At 39.2% G+C, this 20,228-nt stretch overlaps 2 protein-coding genes across 2 annotated transcripts; one reads left to right on the forward strand and one right to left on the reverse strand.

The window, feature by feature from the left end:
• Positions 1-2,594, forward strand: nme6 (NME/NM23 nucleoside diphosphate kinase 6; the record flags this gene model as incomplete). Its single annotated transcript, XM_079215118.1, has 5 exons — positions 1-93; positions 683-785; positions 1,209-1,248; positions 1,970-2,130; positions 2,303-2,594. 5 exons carry the CDS (start codon positions 1-3, stop codon positions 2,452-2,454), a joined length of 549 nt encoding a protein of 182 aa, XP_079071244.1. The 3' UTR covers positions 2,455-2,594.
• Positions 2,595-3,471: 877 nt separating this feature from the next.
• baalcb (BAALC binder of MAP3K1 and KLF4 b) lies at positions 3,472-5,887 on the reverse strand (the record flags this gene model as incomplete). The annotated part of the gene is made up of 3 exons (XM_079215516.1): positions 3,472-3,636; positions 4,186-4,385; positions 5,707-5,887. The coding sequence occupies 3 exons, from the start codon at positions 5,885-5,887 to the stop codon at positions 3,472-3,474; spliced, it is 546 nt and encodes a 181-aa protein (XP_079071642.1).
• Positions 5,888-20,228: the final 14,341 nt, after the last annotated feature.

The following is a 20,228-nucleotide window of genomic DNA, read 5'->3' on the forward strand; positions in this document are numbered from 1 at the left end:
ATGTTACTTTCAGCTCCCCGCCTGTCCAAAGTGCTGCAGCTCACCCTGGCGGTAATCAAACCAGATGCTGTGGCTCATCCTGTCATTTCAGAGGTGAGCACCACCTCACTGTGAGTGAGTCCTGCTTCCGTCCTTTATTCTTTTATAGGCCGTATCCAAACATATTTATGTACACTACTTCAGCAGTTTGATCCATAATTGACCATACAATTCCACAAGTTCACTTCACAAACTGAAATAAAGTGTGACTAGTATTATATTTAGACTCTATATATCTTATTTAATTATTCTATAAGATTTTAGATTGTGAAACCAAGTGTCTTTCTCTTTTTATCCATTCATTGTTTTAGCTCGCTGTCAAATAAATCCAAGGGATTTAGACCAAACAGTGAAGAAGCTCCATTTGCTGTCTCGATAGATTCACAAGCCCCAGGGCCTTAAAATCATGAAAGCGGGTCTCTTTAAAAATTCCATATTAGTGAAAGGTCCCATTTTAAAGCCCCAAAAAGTGGACTACCAGTTGTCATCTTAACAGAGAGGAAGAGCTTTTTATATTTTGCAAGGAATCTGCACACAGTGCCTTGTATGTAGTTTTGATCCAAACATATGTAGGTATAGTGTAGTGGTCATCAGCTATAGTGTGGCAAAAGAAGGTAAAACAACTCTTTTTTTTTTTTTTCAGGCTCTTCACCAGAGAATCCTGGGCAACAATTTTGTGATTGTTAAATGCAAAGATCTTGTGTGGAGGAGACAGGACTCCGAAAGGTTTTATGCTGAACATTCAGGTGTGTGGAGACAATTAATTTGTGTTCAAATGTATTTAAAAGAAAGAGAAAAAAAAGCCTGCTCATGATTCTATCTGAGCAAACGGTTGAGCCAGCAGCCCGTTTTGGCAAACACATTATATTTGTTGTTTATGTGATATGTGTGTATGCTTTGTGGGTTAAACAAGTGGTTCATTCTTTACTGTATCGCTAGAACACACACACACACACACACACACACACACACACACACACACACACACACACACACACACACCCCGAGAGATACAAATCATTGTCTTGTCAAAAGAAGGATAACCGAAAAATATTTTTTTATCCAAGTCAGACAGTTTCACACATTTAAATAGTTTTAAAGCTATTTTGAGTTGAAACGGGTTAAAGCTCTTTTTTTTTTTTTTTAACTTTCTTTTGTTTGCTTCTTAGGGCAATTCTTCTACCAAAGACTTGTTGAATTCATGTCAAGGTGAGCCAGAATACTTGTGCATTTCCCAAACCATGACAGCGTTGAATGAATTGCTTTAGATAAATGGTCTGTTCTGTCTGATGTATTTGTAACGGGAGAAATTCCCACAGCACATAACCCACAGGGCTGACACACAAAAAGCAAATGTCAATGGGGACGGTGCTCCAATTTCAATCTCAGCAAGTCACCAATGAATCATTTTCTGAAGCTTCACAACAGGGGTTTCAATTGTCAGCGGACAACAGTCCTTGAGCAATTTGTCTGAAAATAACCATGTAGCCTGCTGACAAGAGCTCCACGTGGATCTCTGGATTGCAAAAGATGCTCGTTGTCACATTGTCATTTTAGTCTCCTCGTGGCGGTGAATTGATAGTTGCCACAACAAAAACCTTTACTGGATGCTGTCATGACGAGTGATTGGAGAAATCCTCGGCATTTTGGCCAGTCAGGTTCGAAGCGGCTCCAGCCGGCGTTGTTCGCCTTAAACCGATAAACTGAATGTGTATTCATGGCGGCGCTCTCTTCCTAGAAGGCTCTGGAGTGAATAGATTGGATTTGTATGAGAAGCCAATTTTGGGCTCTCCGTTGAAGCATCCAAATGCTAATATCTGCAACAGCCACACAGAGCAGCATATGGTTTAACAATGACTTTAAGCTGACACGGCATGATATTTGACTGTAATTCACAACGACTCAAACAGCTGTTATTCCTTCCTCGAAGTGGTCCGATGCGAGCCTACGTTCTAGCCAGAGAGGACGCCATTCGCCACTGGAGAGAACTGATGGGACCGACCAAGGTGTTCCGAGCCAGATACACCTCGCCCGCTACCATCAGGGCTCAGTTTGGACTCACAGACACGCGAAACACAACTCACGGCTCAGGTAGGAAGTATGTTGAGTGCCATGTGTTCACATATGCTCCTCAGTGCGTCATATGTAGGTCAACACGTTTACAGCATGTCCTACAGCCATGCATTATCAGACGGGCGGTCACATTACATACAGGTGACCAGGTTTTCAAATTTTTCATATTTTTAATCTCAATCCTCTCCAGATTCTGTTGAGTCGGCACAAAGAGAAATCCATTTCTTCTTCCCGGACTTCTGTGCGGAGGAGTGGATGGAGAAGGAGGAGCCATCGTTTAGATCAGGACGAATGCATTACGACCATCAAAAACAGATTCACACGCTTTCAACACAAAGCTGACCCCAGAGCTGCTGTTACAGTCTCTGATCCCCAGCGGGGCACTCGGAAACTCTGCAATCGTTAGTCTATTGCTCATACGAAAAAGCACTCTCCCAGAGAGGATGCCATAATTTGACATGCTCTATAGATATGTCTCATGTTTGATGATCCCGGAAAAGTGCATGTTATTTATTTATCACCACAGTTCCTCAATTTGCCATTTGTTCATCCCATGTTTTTGTCAGTAAAGTTTTTTTTCCTTGAACATGGACAGAGATGCAGCCTATGAAGTCATTTAAAAGAAGGACCATAAATGTTTTTTTTAAATTTTTATTTATTCTCATTGAAAAACACAGAACGACTAGATAAGAAAATGTAACACTGTATTGTACAAAACGACACCACGTAGAAAGACAATGTTTCACATTGTTGTCACAAAGTCCTTCCCAGGCTTCACTGTAAATAGTGCAATCGTCACAATCAATTTCAGTTTCCTGAGCCATATAGATTGTAGCACAGCAGCAACTACAGCGTATGTGTCAATGTCAAATAACAAAACTATACGTGTAGCTTGTGGATATTCGATAATGTGAAATAATACTGTAATACTAGCTTTACGCGTATATTTATCCTCAAAAGTATTGTAAAATAGCAATGAGAAGGCTTTTTAGTTTCTAGGTCACTTGAGAAATTTGACACATGCCAAAAAATTATTTCCTATCTTCTGTGATGAAGTGTAAATTCTTAATATTTTTTTTGGTCTGATACTGTATGTACTGTAAAATGTTAGGTTTTGTATTTTCTCTGCCTAACCTACAGTTTTACCTGTCAGCGCGTTCTACAGTACAGCAAGACATTGTTGTAACAGGCACCAGAGAACTAGTTGGCCTAGATCTGTTTTTTGTTTTTTTTAGAGAATAAGCTATGTTTTTAATATGACAATCTATCTTGTACAGTTCAGTCTCTTCCTCCTTGTGCTTTAGTCAGTTTCCTTGTTTCACAGTCATCTGAGATTTTTAGTTTGGGCTTCCCCCTGCATCAGGCGTTCTGCGTGGCCACCTGTTTGAGGCTCTCCACGGGTTTCATGACCTCGTAGGTGGTGAGGGACTTCTTCATCTTCCCGTTCTTGTCCACCTGATGGATGCTCTGCGTCACTGTAATGGTCACTTGCTTGGTCGACATCCGATTGTCCTGCCATTTCGTCTGATGATGAAGAATGAAAAGATTGGGATATTATAAAGTATAATACTAAGTTTGCTGTAAAGTTTGTTGAGACTGCAGATGAGAAGCGAGCAATCGAGCTACGTGTTGTTCTCTAAAAAGTGCACTGGATCATCTACGGACATCCTGGATCATTCATTAGATGCTGTGTTCTTAAGGGTGTTCATGTGTTTAAGCAAAGAGGCGTGTGCCAAAATTATGACAAAGTTACAAAGGCTGCAGTGAATGCCATTTTCATTATTGATCAATCTGCAGATTATATTAGATATCATGTTTTGATCCAAGAATAGCATCTAAATTTCACATTTACGAAGCTGAAATTAAGAAAATTACTAAAATAATCACCTGTCTGGTCAAACAGTTGCTGTTTACTTTTCTGACAATCGACTAATCAATTATTTCACAAATTGTTTCAGCTCTAACTGCAACACGAGCAGAACATCCTAACAAAAACAAATGGCTTGATCCTTCACATCTTTCCAATAGCTCTCCCACAACTAACGACTTCATGTATAACAACAAGAGTCTTACGATCTCTTCGGTGTGGAGAACACTTCTGCGCTGCACCGTGGTGCCGGATGACGGCAACACCGCCTCCTTGGGTGGAGAGCCCAGGGTTGCAGGGGGGCTGCTGGGCATCACGTCGTTCAGGCTGGCTTCAGACACGGCCGAGCAGACCTTCAGGTACGCCTGAGCTGGGAGAGGGAGGCCGTCCTCGAAGAAATCTGGAACTGGTACAGAACAAAACCTCAGCGTTGTCTTATCGTGGAGATGGAGATGGGGGTGTTACCTTTCAGCATGGACTTCCTGTTACGACTTCAAGTGTTTTTCAACGAGTCACTCACAGACGAGTGAAGCTCATAGATGTTTGAGCTTAGATTGTTTTAAAATGTATTTACACATACAGTCGCTGTAAACAAAGGTAGGCCATTCAAATCAACCCAATCAGATAACACAAATGATTTTAGCAGAAAAACAAAATAAATGTAGTTATGTCGACACCATATTGTACAACAATTCTTATGAAAGACTTAAAAACCAAATAGCAGATGGGAGAATATGATATTTACCTATTATATTAATTACGTTGACAATATCAAGTGAACTATCTCGGAGATTATCCACATACGTACATCAATTCTAATGCTGAAACTGATGTTTTTCCGAATCATTTGGCTAATACTGGGTCTGTTTTTATCTACAGAATGGAAAACAGAATTTGTCTTCACAATTACATCAGGGTTCCTCCACTTGCAGTCACTAACCGCTGTATCTGTTGCCATGAGAGCCAAGTCCTGTCTCTGCACAGTGGCTTTTGATGTCGCCTATTATTTCCATTTACCGATTCATTCCCCCTCGGCTTCAAAGAAACAACACACCCACAAAACAGTAGAATTATAGTTGGATCCATCTGTTTCTCGACTGGCTGTGGTGACCAACCTTAAGAGATTAAAAGTTTCCAAATGTGTAGTCTGCCACACATCCTTGTGTTATACGTAACCCTTATATTTATGCGTGAGGGTCACCGCAACTGTTTTTAAAAATCTTCATTCTAATTTTCTGAGTGCAGGATGGCTTCTCGTTTGAATTGGCCGTGCAAAACTGTTGAAAGTGTTTGACGTCAAAAGGGAAACGGGGTTACAAATAGACGATTTATTTCATGCTGAGCAAAGCAGATAGACAAACACACACTTAACATTGATGCTGTTATTGTAATGAAAGGACATTCATTGATAATCAAGTCAAATTATTTACAGCATAAATCTTAATTCTCCAAGTTTATTATGAGAATGGCTTATAATGGTCCCAATAAAAACAAAAACTTAATTTAAACTGACATACTCCTTATGAAAAAAAGATGAATATAAAGGAGAAAACATAAGATTGAAATTGAAAACACACCGTGCTCTGTGCTGGGAACCTAATTAAGTACTAATTCATACAACCATAAATGTATTTGTTCAGCAGTTATTAAATTACTGCCTGTTCCTGTTAAGAAACCAATTACATATTCATTAATCCATCCACTCAACCGTAATTCATTCTTCTTACCAGGGGTGATTGTTTTCTCAGAAGCGAAGCCGGCCTCCGAGCTATCAGAAGGGATGCTCTGGATGGACGACAGGGGGATATCGGTGTCTGTGCTGGTCAGCCATGTCGACTCCGTCTCTTTGGTCCAACTCTCCAGGTATCGAGGCTCCAGGGCATCAGTCCTGCTCCCCCCACAGCCCATCGTCGGCCTCAGGGCTCCCTCACTTCCAGCTGGACTTCTCTTCAGAGCGGAAAGAAGAAAACCAGATTTACACTTGATTCTAGTTAGCTGTGATGTTGACTGAGTGAACTGAAATGTTTTCCCATGAGACAGAAAGAGGCGTGATGACTATTTATTTTAACCTAACATAACACGCTGAGTGATATCAATACATTAGAACTAAACCAATTAGACAAATACGTCTATTAGTTGGTCAAATGGGGAAGGAATGGACATTCGATTAATCACTTATCCCTTGTTTTTTTGCTGACATTGAAATATTTCACGTGTTACATGTCATATAATAATAATAATAATAATAACTTTATATAGCAAACCTTTAAAAACAAAGTTTATAAAGTGCTCCATAGAGAAGCAAAGCATAGTCATACATAACTTGAATACCGGTAAACAAAAAGAACCATACCATAAAGGCAATGAATACAACAAAAACAAACAAATACCAAAAAGAGCAAATGGAATAGAAAACAAACAAACAAATAAATAAAATATACAAACAAAATTAGGGGAACAAAAGAACTGCATAATAGATCATAAAACGACATAAAAGGATGACATTCTATAAAAATTGGTTTTAAGAAGTGACTTTAAAGAAGTTATTGATTCTGCAAGCCTTATGCATGTGCAAACACATTAGTTCATGTGAAAACAATACAAAAATGCAGTGTTTTATCCCACATAGTGACAATACTTATGTTCGGGGTCAGTTAGACCCCAGTTAGATCTCTTGAGAACAAAATACACTAATTCTTGGTTTGGGAACGTTTTACAGCTGGGGTCTCTGAGAGACTTTGTGATTTTTTTTCTTTTCTTTTATAATATATAAACAATGAATTTTAAAAATGAACTGACAGATACAACGATAAAAATAATCAGTTAGTTGCTTGCCTAAAATACATACTGTACTGTTTCTATTCTGTACATTTGACCAGCTAATGTCCTATATAAGCAATACAAACACATTATACTTACAGCACAGCACACAGCTGTGGGGAAAACCTAGCATCCTCTAAAGATCAGGCTCCAGTGACTTATACCATTCAAAGAATAGGTTGAGTGGTCCCTCTTGTCCCTCAATTTGGTTTACAGTTCTCCACCGGCCCCTGAAAGCACCATCTTCTCAATCAAACCGGTCATCAAAGCAGCTAGTCACCTGTGAGAGAAGAAGACAGGGAGGGAGATAGAAGTGTTGAAAATGCATCCTGGTGCGTCTTTTTAGAACATTTTCTTCAGTTAATTTATTTTACAACTCTGGCCCAATATAATTAAAGCTTCATTCTGCCTAATACACATATAACTCTCCGCTAGAGATGAGTAACCAACACTTTTGTGGTGTATGGCCTTGATGTGTGTAGCCTACATGCTGTATTGTTCTGCAAGTGTTGTGCTGCTGTTATACATGGTGTCACGTGTGCACTAAGCTGTAGAAATATCTGTTTATCTACCTAGAGACCTGAAAGTCTATTCTTTTTGGATAACACTGCAAATCAATACGTCTTGTAAAACAATAAAGACCAACCAGATGTACAGCTAAAACATGACTGATCAATATTATTCGCTGAGCCTAACGAGTTGCGCTTAAATTAGACGCTAATTAAATCGGAATTGTATTGATGCACTGTCATTGAATAGCTGTCCACAACCAGACCTCCTATACATCACTATATCACCTGCAGGATGCTTATTGAATTATCTTCCACCCCGATAGGCTCAAATAAGAGAATCCAAATGGCCATTAAAGGGAAAGAGGTAACAGTCATATGGTAGAGGCGCAGTTAATGAATACTACGAGCCGGTCCAGCAGCACAGCTCTTTCTTCATTACAGGCCAAAGAAAACAGCAAACGATGGCGTGAAATGATAAACAAAAAACAAAGAAACGCGAGCGACGCCGGTTTAATTCGCCACAAACGGCGCTCAGTGAAACGTGACTCAGCTTACTGGTGATGGAAGCTCCGCGTGTTTGTCTCCCGGCTGCTGCTCCGCGTCGTCTGCTGCCAGAAGCGTAACATGTTGTCAATAAATGAAAGTCCTCCGCTCCGCGTTGCGTTGCGTCGGTCCGCACGACGCGCTCCTCCGCGTGTCCCCTCATGCGCATGAGGAGGTTCATCAGGAGACAGGATGCTCAGTCATTCAGCCTCTTGTCACGGAGATACATAGGAATCGTGTAAGTGTGAAGGACTATTAAATCACTTATTAAAATCCTCCGAGACTTTTATGTGTTGTCTTTTTTGTTATAGTCCTTAGATTATCTTGTATTGTTTTATTGCTTTTATTTGCTTTTCTCTCTATTGTATTTTTGCTTATTTATTCTGTTTTATCTTCCATCTTTGTTTTCTCATGCTCTTGTTCGAGTTTCTGGTGTTATTGCCTTTGCTTTGCTTTTTCTTTCTTTCTGTCAAAGCACTTTGTGAACACTGTTTTTTAAAGCTGCTATCAATAAAGTTATTATTATAATAAGTATTACCTCAGCGATCCATCAGAGGATCAGTCTTCTATCATTTTAAAGTTCAGGCTACCTGCTGTTAGGTCAACTTTAAAATAACATACTGTTTCTTATGTGGTACTTGTGCTCACTATCATTGACACATGGATGTTCTGCTTCCTAAACATTAATTAGTTAGGTTATGTTAGTGCTTCAGAAGCTTGCCTAAAAATACAAACAGCAAAAGTATGAGTTCCATGAGTAATATTTCACCTTTAAGGCAACACACCAGTAGTTCACTACTCTGCCCACAAGGGGACAGTCACGGCCCACAACTGTGCTTAGAGGGATGTGTTAAAGGGTTAATATGGTAAATATTTGTGTTTCTGGTGGTTGTCTGGTTGGTATATCAGTAAATCCAATCCAATTCCAGACTTACCACAGACACAAGGAGCTGCTGGATGGAAATCTATACTTCTGTCTTCAAGTTGTGTGTCAAACAAACATTGATCAGAGCTAAAGTTTAGATGTGATAGGGTGCACTCTTAAATCCAGGCTTTTCAAGGAGAAGTTCCTGGTGCATGTAGTGAAGAGAAACAGTCCCACGTCATAGGAAAACAGTACCGGCACGTTAACTAGAACAGTGGAAAAAGGTTCCTCAGAATCTGATTGGGTTGGCTTTTAACTACTGTTTGCTTTGAATCGTTCAAAGTAAGTGTGATGTGTGAGATACAGAACTATAGTCACTCACAAACAGGCCTTTTTCTCAGCAAACATTTTTAAAATGTCATAGTAGAAAAAGTACAGATCTTACAAAGTCAAAATGTCTCGTCACCACGTAGACAATGATTCTTGAACTGCATTTCATTGATTGCTTGTGAGACTTCTCAAAGTGCACATTCATCTCAGCTCGCCGCTTTGGATCTTTGGTTTCCAGGATGAACTGTAGCAGTAGACAAAATCTAATTTGAAGAATACAGCTGCTACGATGGAGCGATCTGCTCCTGAATGAAATTAATTTATTCATGGTGTACCAGCTGTCAATAAAGCCTATTATTTTTTAAAACAGACGAAGAATGGAGCTTCACTTCAGGTGCACTAATATGATTTACAGTTCTTAGGACGGTCTCTTGATGTCTGTAAACTCTCTGACATCTACAATACATTTTTCTTCATTACCAGACAAACAGATATGGAGCGTAACCAGAAAGACAGAAAAATACACCTGCTCCCAAACCAACACTAAGACACCTTCATCACTCATGCATACACTGCTGCACCACTGAACCTCTGCTATCTAGACACTGGATTCTGGTTCACTGTGGCGGAATATCTGAAAGGCTTAAACTACCAATTGGAGTCTTGCCCTTTAAATACATATTCAAGCATCATTTTGTGCATGGTCTGAGCTGAATCACATCCCTGTGACTTCCTGCGCTCAGCCCCCGTCTCCTTCCTCTGTCACCCAGCAAATTAATCTTCTTTTCTGTGGACAGTCGGGTCAATATGAGGCTGGACAGCTTTGATTTGTATGTCCTGCCCCTCTGTCCTATTGGACTACTGGTCAATAAGCCTGTCTTCCCATTATACCCATGGCGATTAATGTGGCGCGCTGCCAAACGCTACACTGGAGTGAATCATGGGTGAACTTTCAGCTGCAAACAAGGATGCACACCACCGAATTATATTGAAAATGTACTTTACGTAAGGTTTAATGCATGCAAAGGCCTTCTTCTCAGCCTGCGATACATTTAGCAGAGGTTATTTTACATACAGTCAAGATAAAAGTCTTACATGTCTCCAAATGATAATCATTACTTTAATGAGACAACATTTTAACCTTTTACTTTTAAAGCTTTGTTAAAAGTGGTTCATACAGACAAGACAAAGAACTTTAAATTCATAGACCTAATGGGAATAGTTCAACATTTCAGTAAAAAAAGAGTTAGATGAGAACATTGAGAAAATGTAAATAAAGGGAAACAGTGGTTCACTGGTAACAACATTCCAGCACCTCAAAGCTCATACATTAAAACAATATTTCTCATTTGTTTAATTCGCACAAGTTTAAAATGTCAATTTGTAGGGGCTTTACGTGCCGGAGTAGTTATTGGCCGGGCGCAGAGACTTCCTCAAGTCTCCACTGGTTGCCTTGCAACCTCATGGTAATGACAAGACCAGGAAGTCACTGCTAGCTGCCAGCAAGAAGGGTATTTGCTCCAGAAGCTAATTGCAAGTCATGTCTGGGAAGGCTGACCATTAAATGACACTTTCAAAGTTGTGCTAATATGTTGAAATTTCACTTTTTTATTGTTTACCAAGTCAAGACCGCAGGTCTTTTGGGAGTCGAGCCTCCCAAGTTGAGTTGAGCATGTAAGGTCCCAAGTCTTCATTTTTGTGACACATAAGTCTAACTTATGTGAGTCCAAGCCTTAAGTCTCCAGCTCTGAAACGTAGATGGCTCCACTGATAACAATTTAGAGACATATTTAGTCAGTAGGTAGGTTTCCATCGAAGTGTCATATTCCTGAAAATGTACACATGGTCAGTGTGTCCCCATTCTGTTTTCACAATTTAGAGCAGTTCATTACTAAATCTGTCCTTGCTGAACGTGGTGTGTGTGTGTGTGTGTGTGTGTGTGTGTGTGTGTGTGTGTGTGTGTGTGTGTGTGTGTGTGTGTGTTAAATCAAACTCTGTATGCCATATCCAGTCGGCCACGGCATTCTTCTTCCACTGCTTAATTTTTAACAGCTGGTCAAGGTTGATAGTGAATAATATGCACTCTCCACTGACTTGCAAAGTTTTGTGTTGGCAGAGTGAATGAGCCAATGCGCAGCAGCGAGGCAGCCAAGTCCAAACTTTCACTGGGATTTCAGTGAGACAGCCAGTGGGTTACAGCGTCAGAAAACTAATCAAGATTCGTTGGGCTCAGAGAGGGAAAAAGTTTACTCCAATCATAAAGGATCACTTATTTTTCTAGCAATTTCTTAATATCAGGGAGTATGAATGTTGCAGTTATACCACAGTCATTAAATCTGTTCTTAAATTTGTCCCAATTATTATCAAAAAGAAAAATTGACAAAAACAATATAATTCCAAAGAAAATTGTAATTCTCCTGATGGTCATGCACCTTGAAAACAACAAAACACTCTGAAAGGGATGCTGAGATATTATCATGTTCCTATGTCCAGACTCCATCAGCCAATTGTTGATATTGGAGCTCCCAGCAGGACAACAAGCAGCTTATCCAGATTGAGTATTGCCTGGAGGTTGTGGTGCAGCGGCATCAATCACATCTCTGGTCCTTTTTTTTTTTGGCATGAGAAGCCAGGCTCTCCTTATGCGGAGCCGTGCCACAGAGCTCTCAAGAGGTTGTGTTCTTTCAATCCATCTGAGCTAACACGACACCTTTTCATTAGTGCAAAGTGCTCCAGAAGATAGGGCACCACTACTGCCCAAAATTCACAAGTAGGACTAATAACGGTATTTGCAGGACAAAAGTGGTAATGACATGTGTCTATTAAGCTTTTAGGAACAAGAAGAGCGGCTCAGAAATCTGCAGCCATCCAGTTAACATGACAATTTTTGTTTTTTACATTGCCTTGCTCTTGCAGATCGACTTAAATAACCACTGGAAATAGCTTTGATGGTCAAATTCCCAGAAATTATTAGCAAATGTGCTTGCAGGTATATATTTTCAAAATGTGGGATGTCTTCTGGACTCAATGGAAATTGAAGCTGTATACGAATATGCTTAGCACAGCATCATTAAGTATGTATATCTTCCTTCCTGTTAAATGGCCTTAATTTTAGAACTTATAAATTAATACATTTCATCATACCTTGATGAAAGTATTTTATCTCTTTGAATTACATGCAGAGGCTGCAAATCCACACTTCCAACGCAACGTCTCGTTCCAAGTCTGTTTCAAAACTTGTACTGCACTAAAAGTCATGTTTGACCTAAAAATGATTAATATTGCCACCACAACAAAGTAATTCTCTATGACTGATTTATATAATTTCCCTTACTGTCATTTAAATTATCTGGGGAAGTGCTAAAATCGATCTTTAGCCTCAATTGATATTTCCCTCTTTTAAATTCTGGTGAAGGCTGGCCCATAAATGCAGCCTTTGCACTTTTGTGCTTCATTTGTTTTATCGTGCTAAACACACAACTCTAATCCTATCAAAGGCAAGGAGTATTCCAGAAAAGGCATTAGTGGGGGCTTACGAAGCAAGCGAGCGGTGCATTAGTATTCATGGATTTCTTGGGACACACTCTTAGTTTTAGAGAAATTGTCTTGGGAAACTCTGAAGAAAAGCTCACATAAACATTAAATTATGAGCTAACGTAAAGAGTCATGCTGGATGTTGAAGATGAAGCAAAAATGTGGACTTAAAAGGGTGATGAAATGTGGGGGTCAACAAGCTGCAAGATGAATTATTATTTCCCTATATGACTTTTGGAGTTTTTGGATGTTCAGCAATATGAGGTCTTGTAACTTCCTATTTTGGTCGTCCTCTCAGCTGCCTGTCTTCTTTAAAACTTTATCTGTGTGTGTGATCGCCAACTAAAGAGAGACTTTTTATTGTAGTAGTAACATGTGCGGATGCACTAATCCCTAAAATTAAAGGGAGACAGAAAATGTGTATACAGCACCTGTTTCAAGATTTAAATCTTAAAAAGCTTTGTGGATGTGGAACTGGATGATTTTTGGTTCAATCGTGACTAGAGATTCAGAAATGATACGATTTACATCCAGATGTCACTCAGTGTGAAGATTAAACTAGATTGGGTTGTAGGGTTGCAAACTACCCAGTTGACATGCCAATAAAGTAAATTAATTTATATTAAATTAACATAAAAACAACAACGAGAACAACATGCAGCAACCATGGGCCGACATGACATAAGTGCTCTGCCATTTGCAGTGTAATTTAAAGGCGCATCATGTATTTCACATTTAGGGATTTCAGCTATTAATGCATAATAAGTTGTTGGTTGGCAGCCACTTGAGCCATTTCTGTGGTGAAAAAGTATGTTTTTTCCATATTTTCTGCTGAAGAAAAATTTGAGATTTTAGGTAATTAATAGAATCTGAAACTGATATGGAGTTGAGCAGAAATTCTTGAGTGTGTTCCTGTTGAGGCACAGGCATTTTAGTGTTTAATACTTGCTGTTTTCCAACAATATGCTACTGTATGTGTTAAGTAAGGGCCATGTCAAGAGAGGGAGATTCAGTGTTGTATTCATAGCTACACAACACTGATAATTTGGGGGCTAAAATATAAACACTGTGTCAAGTCTTGTCTCAGAATGACACAGAATAAATAACAAAATCCCCTAAATTACAGCGGCTCTTCCCTGGCTCTTGGGAGTAATAATATGCTCAACAAATATCATGATAATACCCATGTTATATTAAGTGATATCTGTGTTAATAGCCAAAGGAACAGTAAAATCATCAGGTATGATCTTGCCTTTAGTTAATCGAGTTTAAAGTAGAAGATTGGACTTCAGATCTGTTAAAGTGGAAAATGTAGACTGTGGGTGGCTGTAGGGTTTGTAGATTGGGGACCAAGAATATCTGCTATACATTTCTACTACATATCAAATAATGTTCAGAATCAGGCCTGATAGTGGAACTGCAAGAAAGCTGACGTAGTGTTCAAAATAAAACATGACTGTGGCGAGTACATTTCCTAGAAAATGCCCTGTAAGTGGAAGTTTTGAGCCATGCTAGTGGCATTGCTGGATGGGTGGCAATGTCTGTCAGTCAGTCAGTCGGACCATCACTTTGGTCCAAACTGAAATATCTCAACATCTACAAGTTGGACCTGCATACAAATCTTTCCAGAAGTCCATTGTTCAAAGTCAACTATTCGATGGATTACCACACAATGTTGTACACATATGCATGTCCCCTTCACGATGAAGTGTAATAACCAAAGTGATCTTTACACTTTTCCTTTAGCTCCAGGTCAGTATCAGATAAAAATCAGAATTGTGTTTGATTCGTCGGTTTCTATCTAAATGCCTGAAGAACTGACATTCCCATCAGCCTCAGCTTTGGATTCAGTGCTTATTAGCAAATGTTAGCATGCTAAGACACTATACAAAGAAGGTAAATATTTCCAATTAAACGTCAGTATGTTAGCATTATTCCTCTGAGCAAGGTGTTAGAATTTAGCTGAAAGCAGCATTGTGCCTCAGTAAAGTCTCACAGAGGTGCGATAGTGGTTGAGGAAATGTGTTTACTGACTCAACAGAAATGTTGGAATTAAACCATCTCAGCAGTGTGGAAATGCCACCATTTAATTAAGAAAAGCTGATATCATGTTCACAAAAGTTTTTGTACTCATGGTAACCAACTGAAAACACCCTTTCCATTTATCCGCTTCATGTATTATTGACATGGCTTGACATATAATCTAATGATCTCAAAATGATGTTGCTTTACTGCATAAATAAAAGGCTAATTATCAAAAACATATTTGTTTGAATTATACTTAATTTTTAAATACAGCAAGTCAAAGTCAAATGAGTAGATACACTCTAGACGGCTTTTTTTGTTGACTTTAAAAATATGTATTTCTGACTATATTTAATGGTAATACTAGAGGACAAACTACTTTCTTTTAGTGGACGTATGATCTAGACATACAATGAAACAAATGCTGATTAACACACATAATGTATATACACTGAATTAATTTTGATTTAATTTTCTATGCGTGATTAATTGCACAGTTATCTCACAGCATGAGGGACATTTTGACAGTATAATTTCTACTATTGGTGAAAGGTGCCTTCGCAGAGTCATCAGAACCCAATGAGCTAAGAGATCATTTGGGAAATTAGTCACTCTGTATTCTTTGAGGAATGTTAATGTTCTCTCTGAAGAGCAGTGAGACATAGGATCAATCAAAGAGTGGATTTAGATCTTTTTTGATATTTATTATCAGAAATGTATCCTCAAACAGCAGTGAATGCAGGTTACAGACATGTGCTTAAAAAGCTTGTATATACAAAAATATTCACTAAAAAACACATGACACTGGTAGTACAAAAATAATCTGTAAAGTGAATTAATATACTGTTCAATGTTTCAATGTGCTGTTTTTTCCATCAGAATGTCTTTTTAAAATGTCATCTGTTCAGTAAATTAAGCGGATAAAATAGAATATGGAAGAAACCACATTTGTTTAAGGAGTAAAACTCAAAAACCTGACAAAGGAACGTTTAAATAGCAGCTGAATTAAACCCTCCATATTTCGGTGTCATTGACTGGGGATGCATGAAATGTTTATTCATGAAATAACAGCGACACAACACCAAGACCACGACGCACCAAAAGGAATTACCATCCAACTTTTCCATCTAACTCTAATTAAACTGTAAGTGGTGTCGCTATGGTTACAGTGATGATTTGTTACTGTGTCAGGGGACCGTAGGGAGACTTGTGTGTGTGCCGAGTCATTTTAAGTTTATTTAAACACTTGCTGATTTTCAGATATTTTTCATTAGAGGGATTTTGAGTGAGTGATCTATTTCAACTTAAAAAACCTTCTGCATTCCCTCCCGAGATGCAGCTGCCAAACAACAGCCCCCTCTCTCATACAGAATCAATACACACCAAAATGAACCCACATGACGGGGGAAGAAGTGTGTGTAACAATACGAAAGTGCAGGCGGTGCGGCAGATGGGATTGTTTCATACGCTGCTGATTCACTGTAATGGGAACAGGGAACGTCTGCAGCTTACAGCCTGATGTATAACCCTCACAACTGAAATCGACAGCATAGGTAAGGCCTACAAGTGAAGCGAATTCTGAAACTAACAGCAGTTAATAGTACAATATATTACGGTTCAGGGCCTCCATTCATTATGCTCCAACAGCGTGCGTTTGCTATCGTCTTGCATTGTTTATCCCATTTACAACAGGCCTAAAATACATGTTTTGTTGCACAAAATGAGGCTTATACTGCTATAAGACTTTATAATAAATCACCTCTGGCCAGATCCTCCATCAATTGAATCAACATCAACATCAATAGCCCTAGCAGCGCTTCTGTTGTTTAGTTAGTCACTCTACATACTTCTATTTCACTAGATATACTTATATACACTTCATATACACAGCATATACTTTGTATTTTTGCACTTTCTTTGTTGTTTAATTTCCTTAAATTAATACGCTCTGCTGTTTTGTTGTATATATTGAGTATTTTACATACTTAATGTTAGATCTATCTATCTATCTATCTATCTATCTATCTATCTATCTATCTATCTATCTAGGAGAGGCTGGAGACACGCTTGTCAGGAAAGTGTGCGTCTGAGCTGATGTCCCTCTAATCATGAAACCGTCAAAAATGATTTAAAGTGCAGGCAGACGAACAGGTCCGCTGCTCTCATGTCTCTGATGTACGGTACATCATCACTGCTGAGGTGAACTGTAAAGGTATTAAAAAGTGACACGTCACTGTGTGCTGCTGATAGCATAAAAGTGAAATGCATGTTGGTGATGTTTACCTACATAAATAAATACAAATGAGTGTGTTAGTGTGAGAATAATTGCCTCAAATGGCAATTCACGCCATATAAACCGTGACATATTCTAACTTTTAAAAGCACTTGTGTCTGATTTGAAAGGTGGTCCACTTTATTATTCAGCAAATGAGCATCCTTCAGTATTAATTGCAGCATGTTCCTGTGCGTGAGCATGGAAACACTGAGAACAAAGGAATATCCTTATCTATTCTGGGCTCCACTTTGGTTTGAATGAATGAACAAACAATAGTTACGACAGTTATTCCTAATGCCAAAGTGTGACATCAACCACACGATTCAGCCGACATTCTACTCGGCTGTTCATGCTCATCATTTATCTGACGTGACACACTGTATGTGTCAACCTTCAGCTGCTATCACGGGGTTATTGAGTGACTTTGTCAGTCATTTTGGCAGCCGCTATACTGCTGATTCATGTCTCTCCCTGCAGAGCAGTTGGCCCCTGCTGACAAAATCAAGTTTCACACATCAGTTCAATGTCAACTACCATGGCCTCAAGTCGTGAAAAATATCTAATTGTAGGTGGTGATGATAATTTACCTGATGCTGACACGTAGTTAGTCAGCCGTGATGAATTGTCCCCCGAGTGGAGCATAATGACATTATTATTTTGTGAGAGACAATTCAAGAGAGAATATAAACTGAATACAAACTAGAGTTCAGATGATAACTCTTTATGACCTCATCATCGATTTAAAGGCATTAAACGGAGACTTTATGAAAAATAACCCCCGACAGAGAAAGATATGAAACTGCGAAGACATGTTGGAAGCAATGAAAACAATACTGTTGTAACACCCTGTGTATTCTGTGTGTCTTCCCAATGTTTCCTGATTAGTTTATTCCCTTCACCTGTTCTCGTTCCAGACTCCTCCCTCCTCATGTGTGATTGTAAAGCCTAGCCCTCATTGTTTCCACCTGTGCCTGTTGCCTGTCTTCTCCTGTGTATTATTTTGGTCTGTGTCTTTCCTTGGTCAGTTGCAGGATGGTCTTCTTTGTCTTCCTGCATGTTGGATCGCCTTAAAGCTGTAGTTTTCTAGTGTTTCCCATACCAGTCTGTTCCCTTTGTTTTGTAACTTTGAATAAGTACATTACTTTTAGATGTTTCCTCCCACCTGGCCTCCTGTCTGTTTCCTCTGCTCCTGAGTCTCTGCCTCTCACACCCGGTCATGACAAACGTGAGCATACCAAGTCGAACAAGAAGCTTTTCTGGGTGAGATATTAAGGGAGTCAGTGAAGCAGATGTTGAATTTGACCCAGCAGTCTGTTCGTACTGATGAGCGAGCCACCTCCTTGCACTTCAATCTGCAGCTTTAATTATACTCAGCCATAAACAGTTACAAGCCTTTACCGTCTTTTGATTAGAACAAGAGTTTTTCTTTCGCAGGTTCAGCTCTTAAGGAGTACGTTATTGCTGATTTCCAGTGTTTGGTCAAGATTTTCAATGAGGGAGCGCATCCAATGGCAATTTAATAATAACAACCGGGATAAAACGGGAGAACAATGTGAACGCACCGAGACTCCACAGACCTGTTGCTCTTTTTTCATGGATTGGCTGATAAAACAGGTTGGCTCTGCTCCAAATGCAGGAAAATAATAACAGAAGCTGACATTTCCCTCAAAACAGCCACAAGTTCAGCTGCTAATAACTAAAGAACGATGACGCAGTTTCCATCTGTCTGGAGATTTCACAACCGAGGAAGAGGGAGATGGAGCATACAGCAAGGGATGAGAAAGATGGATGATCTGTCAAGGCTGAGGATGTGATTAGTGTGAGTGTGGAAAACAGGGGGAGGAATAGTGAGGACGACCTTCAGACCTCACCTCAAACTCAGCTGTCAATCATACTTCTAAAACCATGGAAACGATTCAGATCGGGTGGCTCAGGGCTCCATGCTGAAAGTCTCCCGTGAGGAGGCTTCTTACGTGAATGATAAACATTTCAGAGCTGAGGCAGATTGTCGAGCAACACAAAAATAAACCAGCAGTTATTTGGATAATCAAGTAGGTTTTTTAATATAAAAATAAATACATTGTTTTACTAACTTTTCAATGTGACAATGTTCTACTTTTCTTTGTCTTATGTGATGTTGATCTGAATATCTTTTGATTTTGGACTGTGGGTCTGACGAAATAAGACATTACTGATGTTGAAGTTGGGTAACTGGGATGCACCTTTTTCAATTTATTCTGACATTTCACAGAACACATGTTTCATCAAAACAATATTTGCAGTTATATTAATAGTATTAACATTATTGTCAGTTACAACTCTAATTAAACTGTGTGCAGTGTAGCAATGTGTAAATTGAATGTATTGAGCCACTGAACAATGAGTTAAACTAGGCTTCAAATCGTTAAGTATTGGAGTATAACATGAAAGTTTAAAAACCAATGTTCAAAAGCTCAGGGGCATCAATCTATTTGCCAGCTTTATTTTACAGTGAAGCTTTGCAGGCAGATGGTAGAAGAGCATATTGAGAGCTATACATCTGATTGTACTGCAGTGTGCGGAGAGCTGCTGACTTCTGATGAATACGTTTTGTTTTTCTGCTGTGCTAGAACATAATGTTATGTTTCTCTGCCCTGACAGCATGCAAGGCAGAGATTTACACAGAGGAAAGTCTGACCTTGTGTTTACCTTTACACCTTGGGATTAGAACCTTTTTCTGATTTTGTTTTATATCACTAGTCCTGACACATCGACACAACCCCGTCCTTATATTCAATCATCCTGATCTTGAAAATGTCACTTTAAACAAACCAACATAAAATATAGACAAGAGATATTTCAGCTGGCAGGCTTTTCCCGTCTCCTACACATTTTTGTGTGTAAATAACAGCTCTCGCAAATCTTGGGCAGTATTTTTTCAGACCACTTGGTGGCAACAGTGTCTCATGTTGTAAACGACGACTTTATTCCAAACAGAGTTAAATAAAAGTAACCAATGAGACAAAACACGTCCACCCAAAGTAATTCTTGCGCCACTTATCCCTAAAGGAGGCTGCACATGTAGAGCTGCAGCACCAGACACCTTTTCATATCAGACTGTTGTAATAAAGTCCCATCATACAGCAAACACATGCATGATTCCCACTATGGACAGCAGTGATCGGGCACATTGTAAGAGAGTGGTACCACAAACATACGAGTCAGGTTGAAGTTTTTTTTAAGTTTTCCTCTACTCTGGCAAGCATGGAAATAGCTTTTTTTCTGAGGTCTGTGTGTAACTTCGCACACTAAATTGTGCTGAAAAGTTCTGAACTGAAAGAATATATTGTTTTTGTGGGGATTTTT

Source organism: Taurulus bubalis (genome assembly GCF_910589615.1).
Source record: "Taurulus bubalis genome assembly, chromosome: 3".
NCBI lineage: Eukaryota > Metazoa > Chordata > Actinopteri > Perciformes > Cottidae > Taurulus > Taurulus bubalis.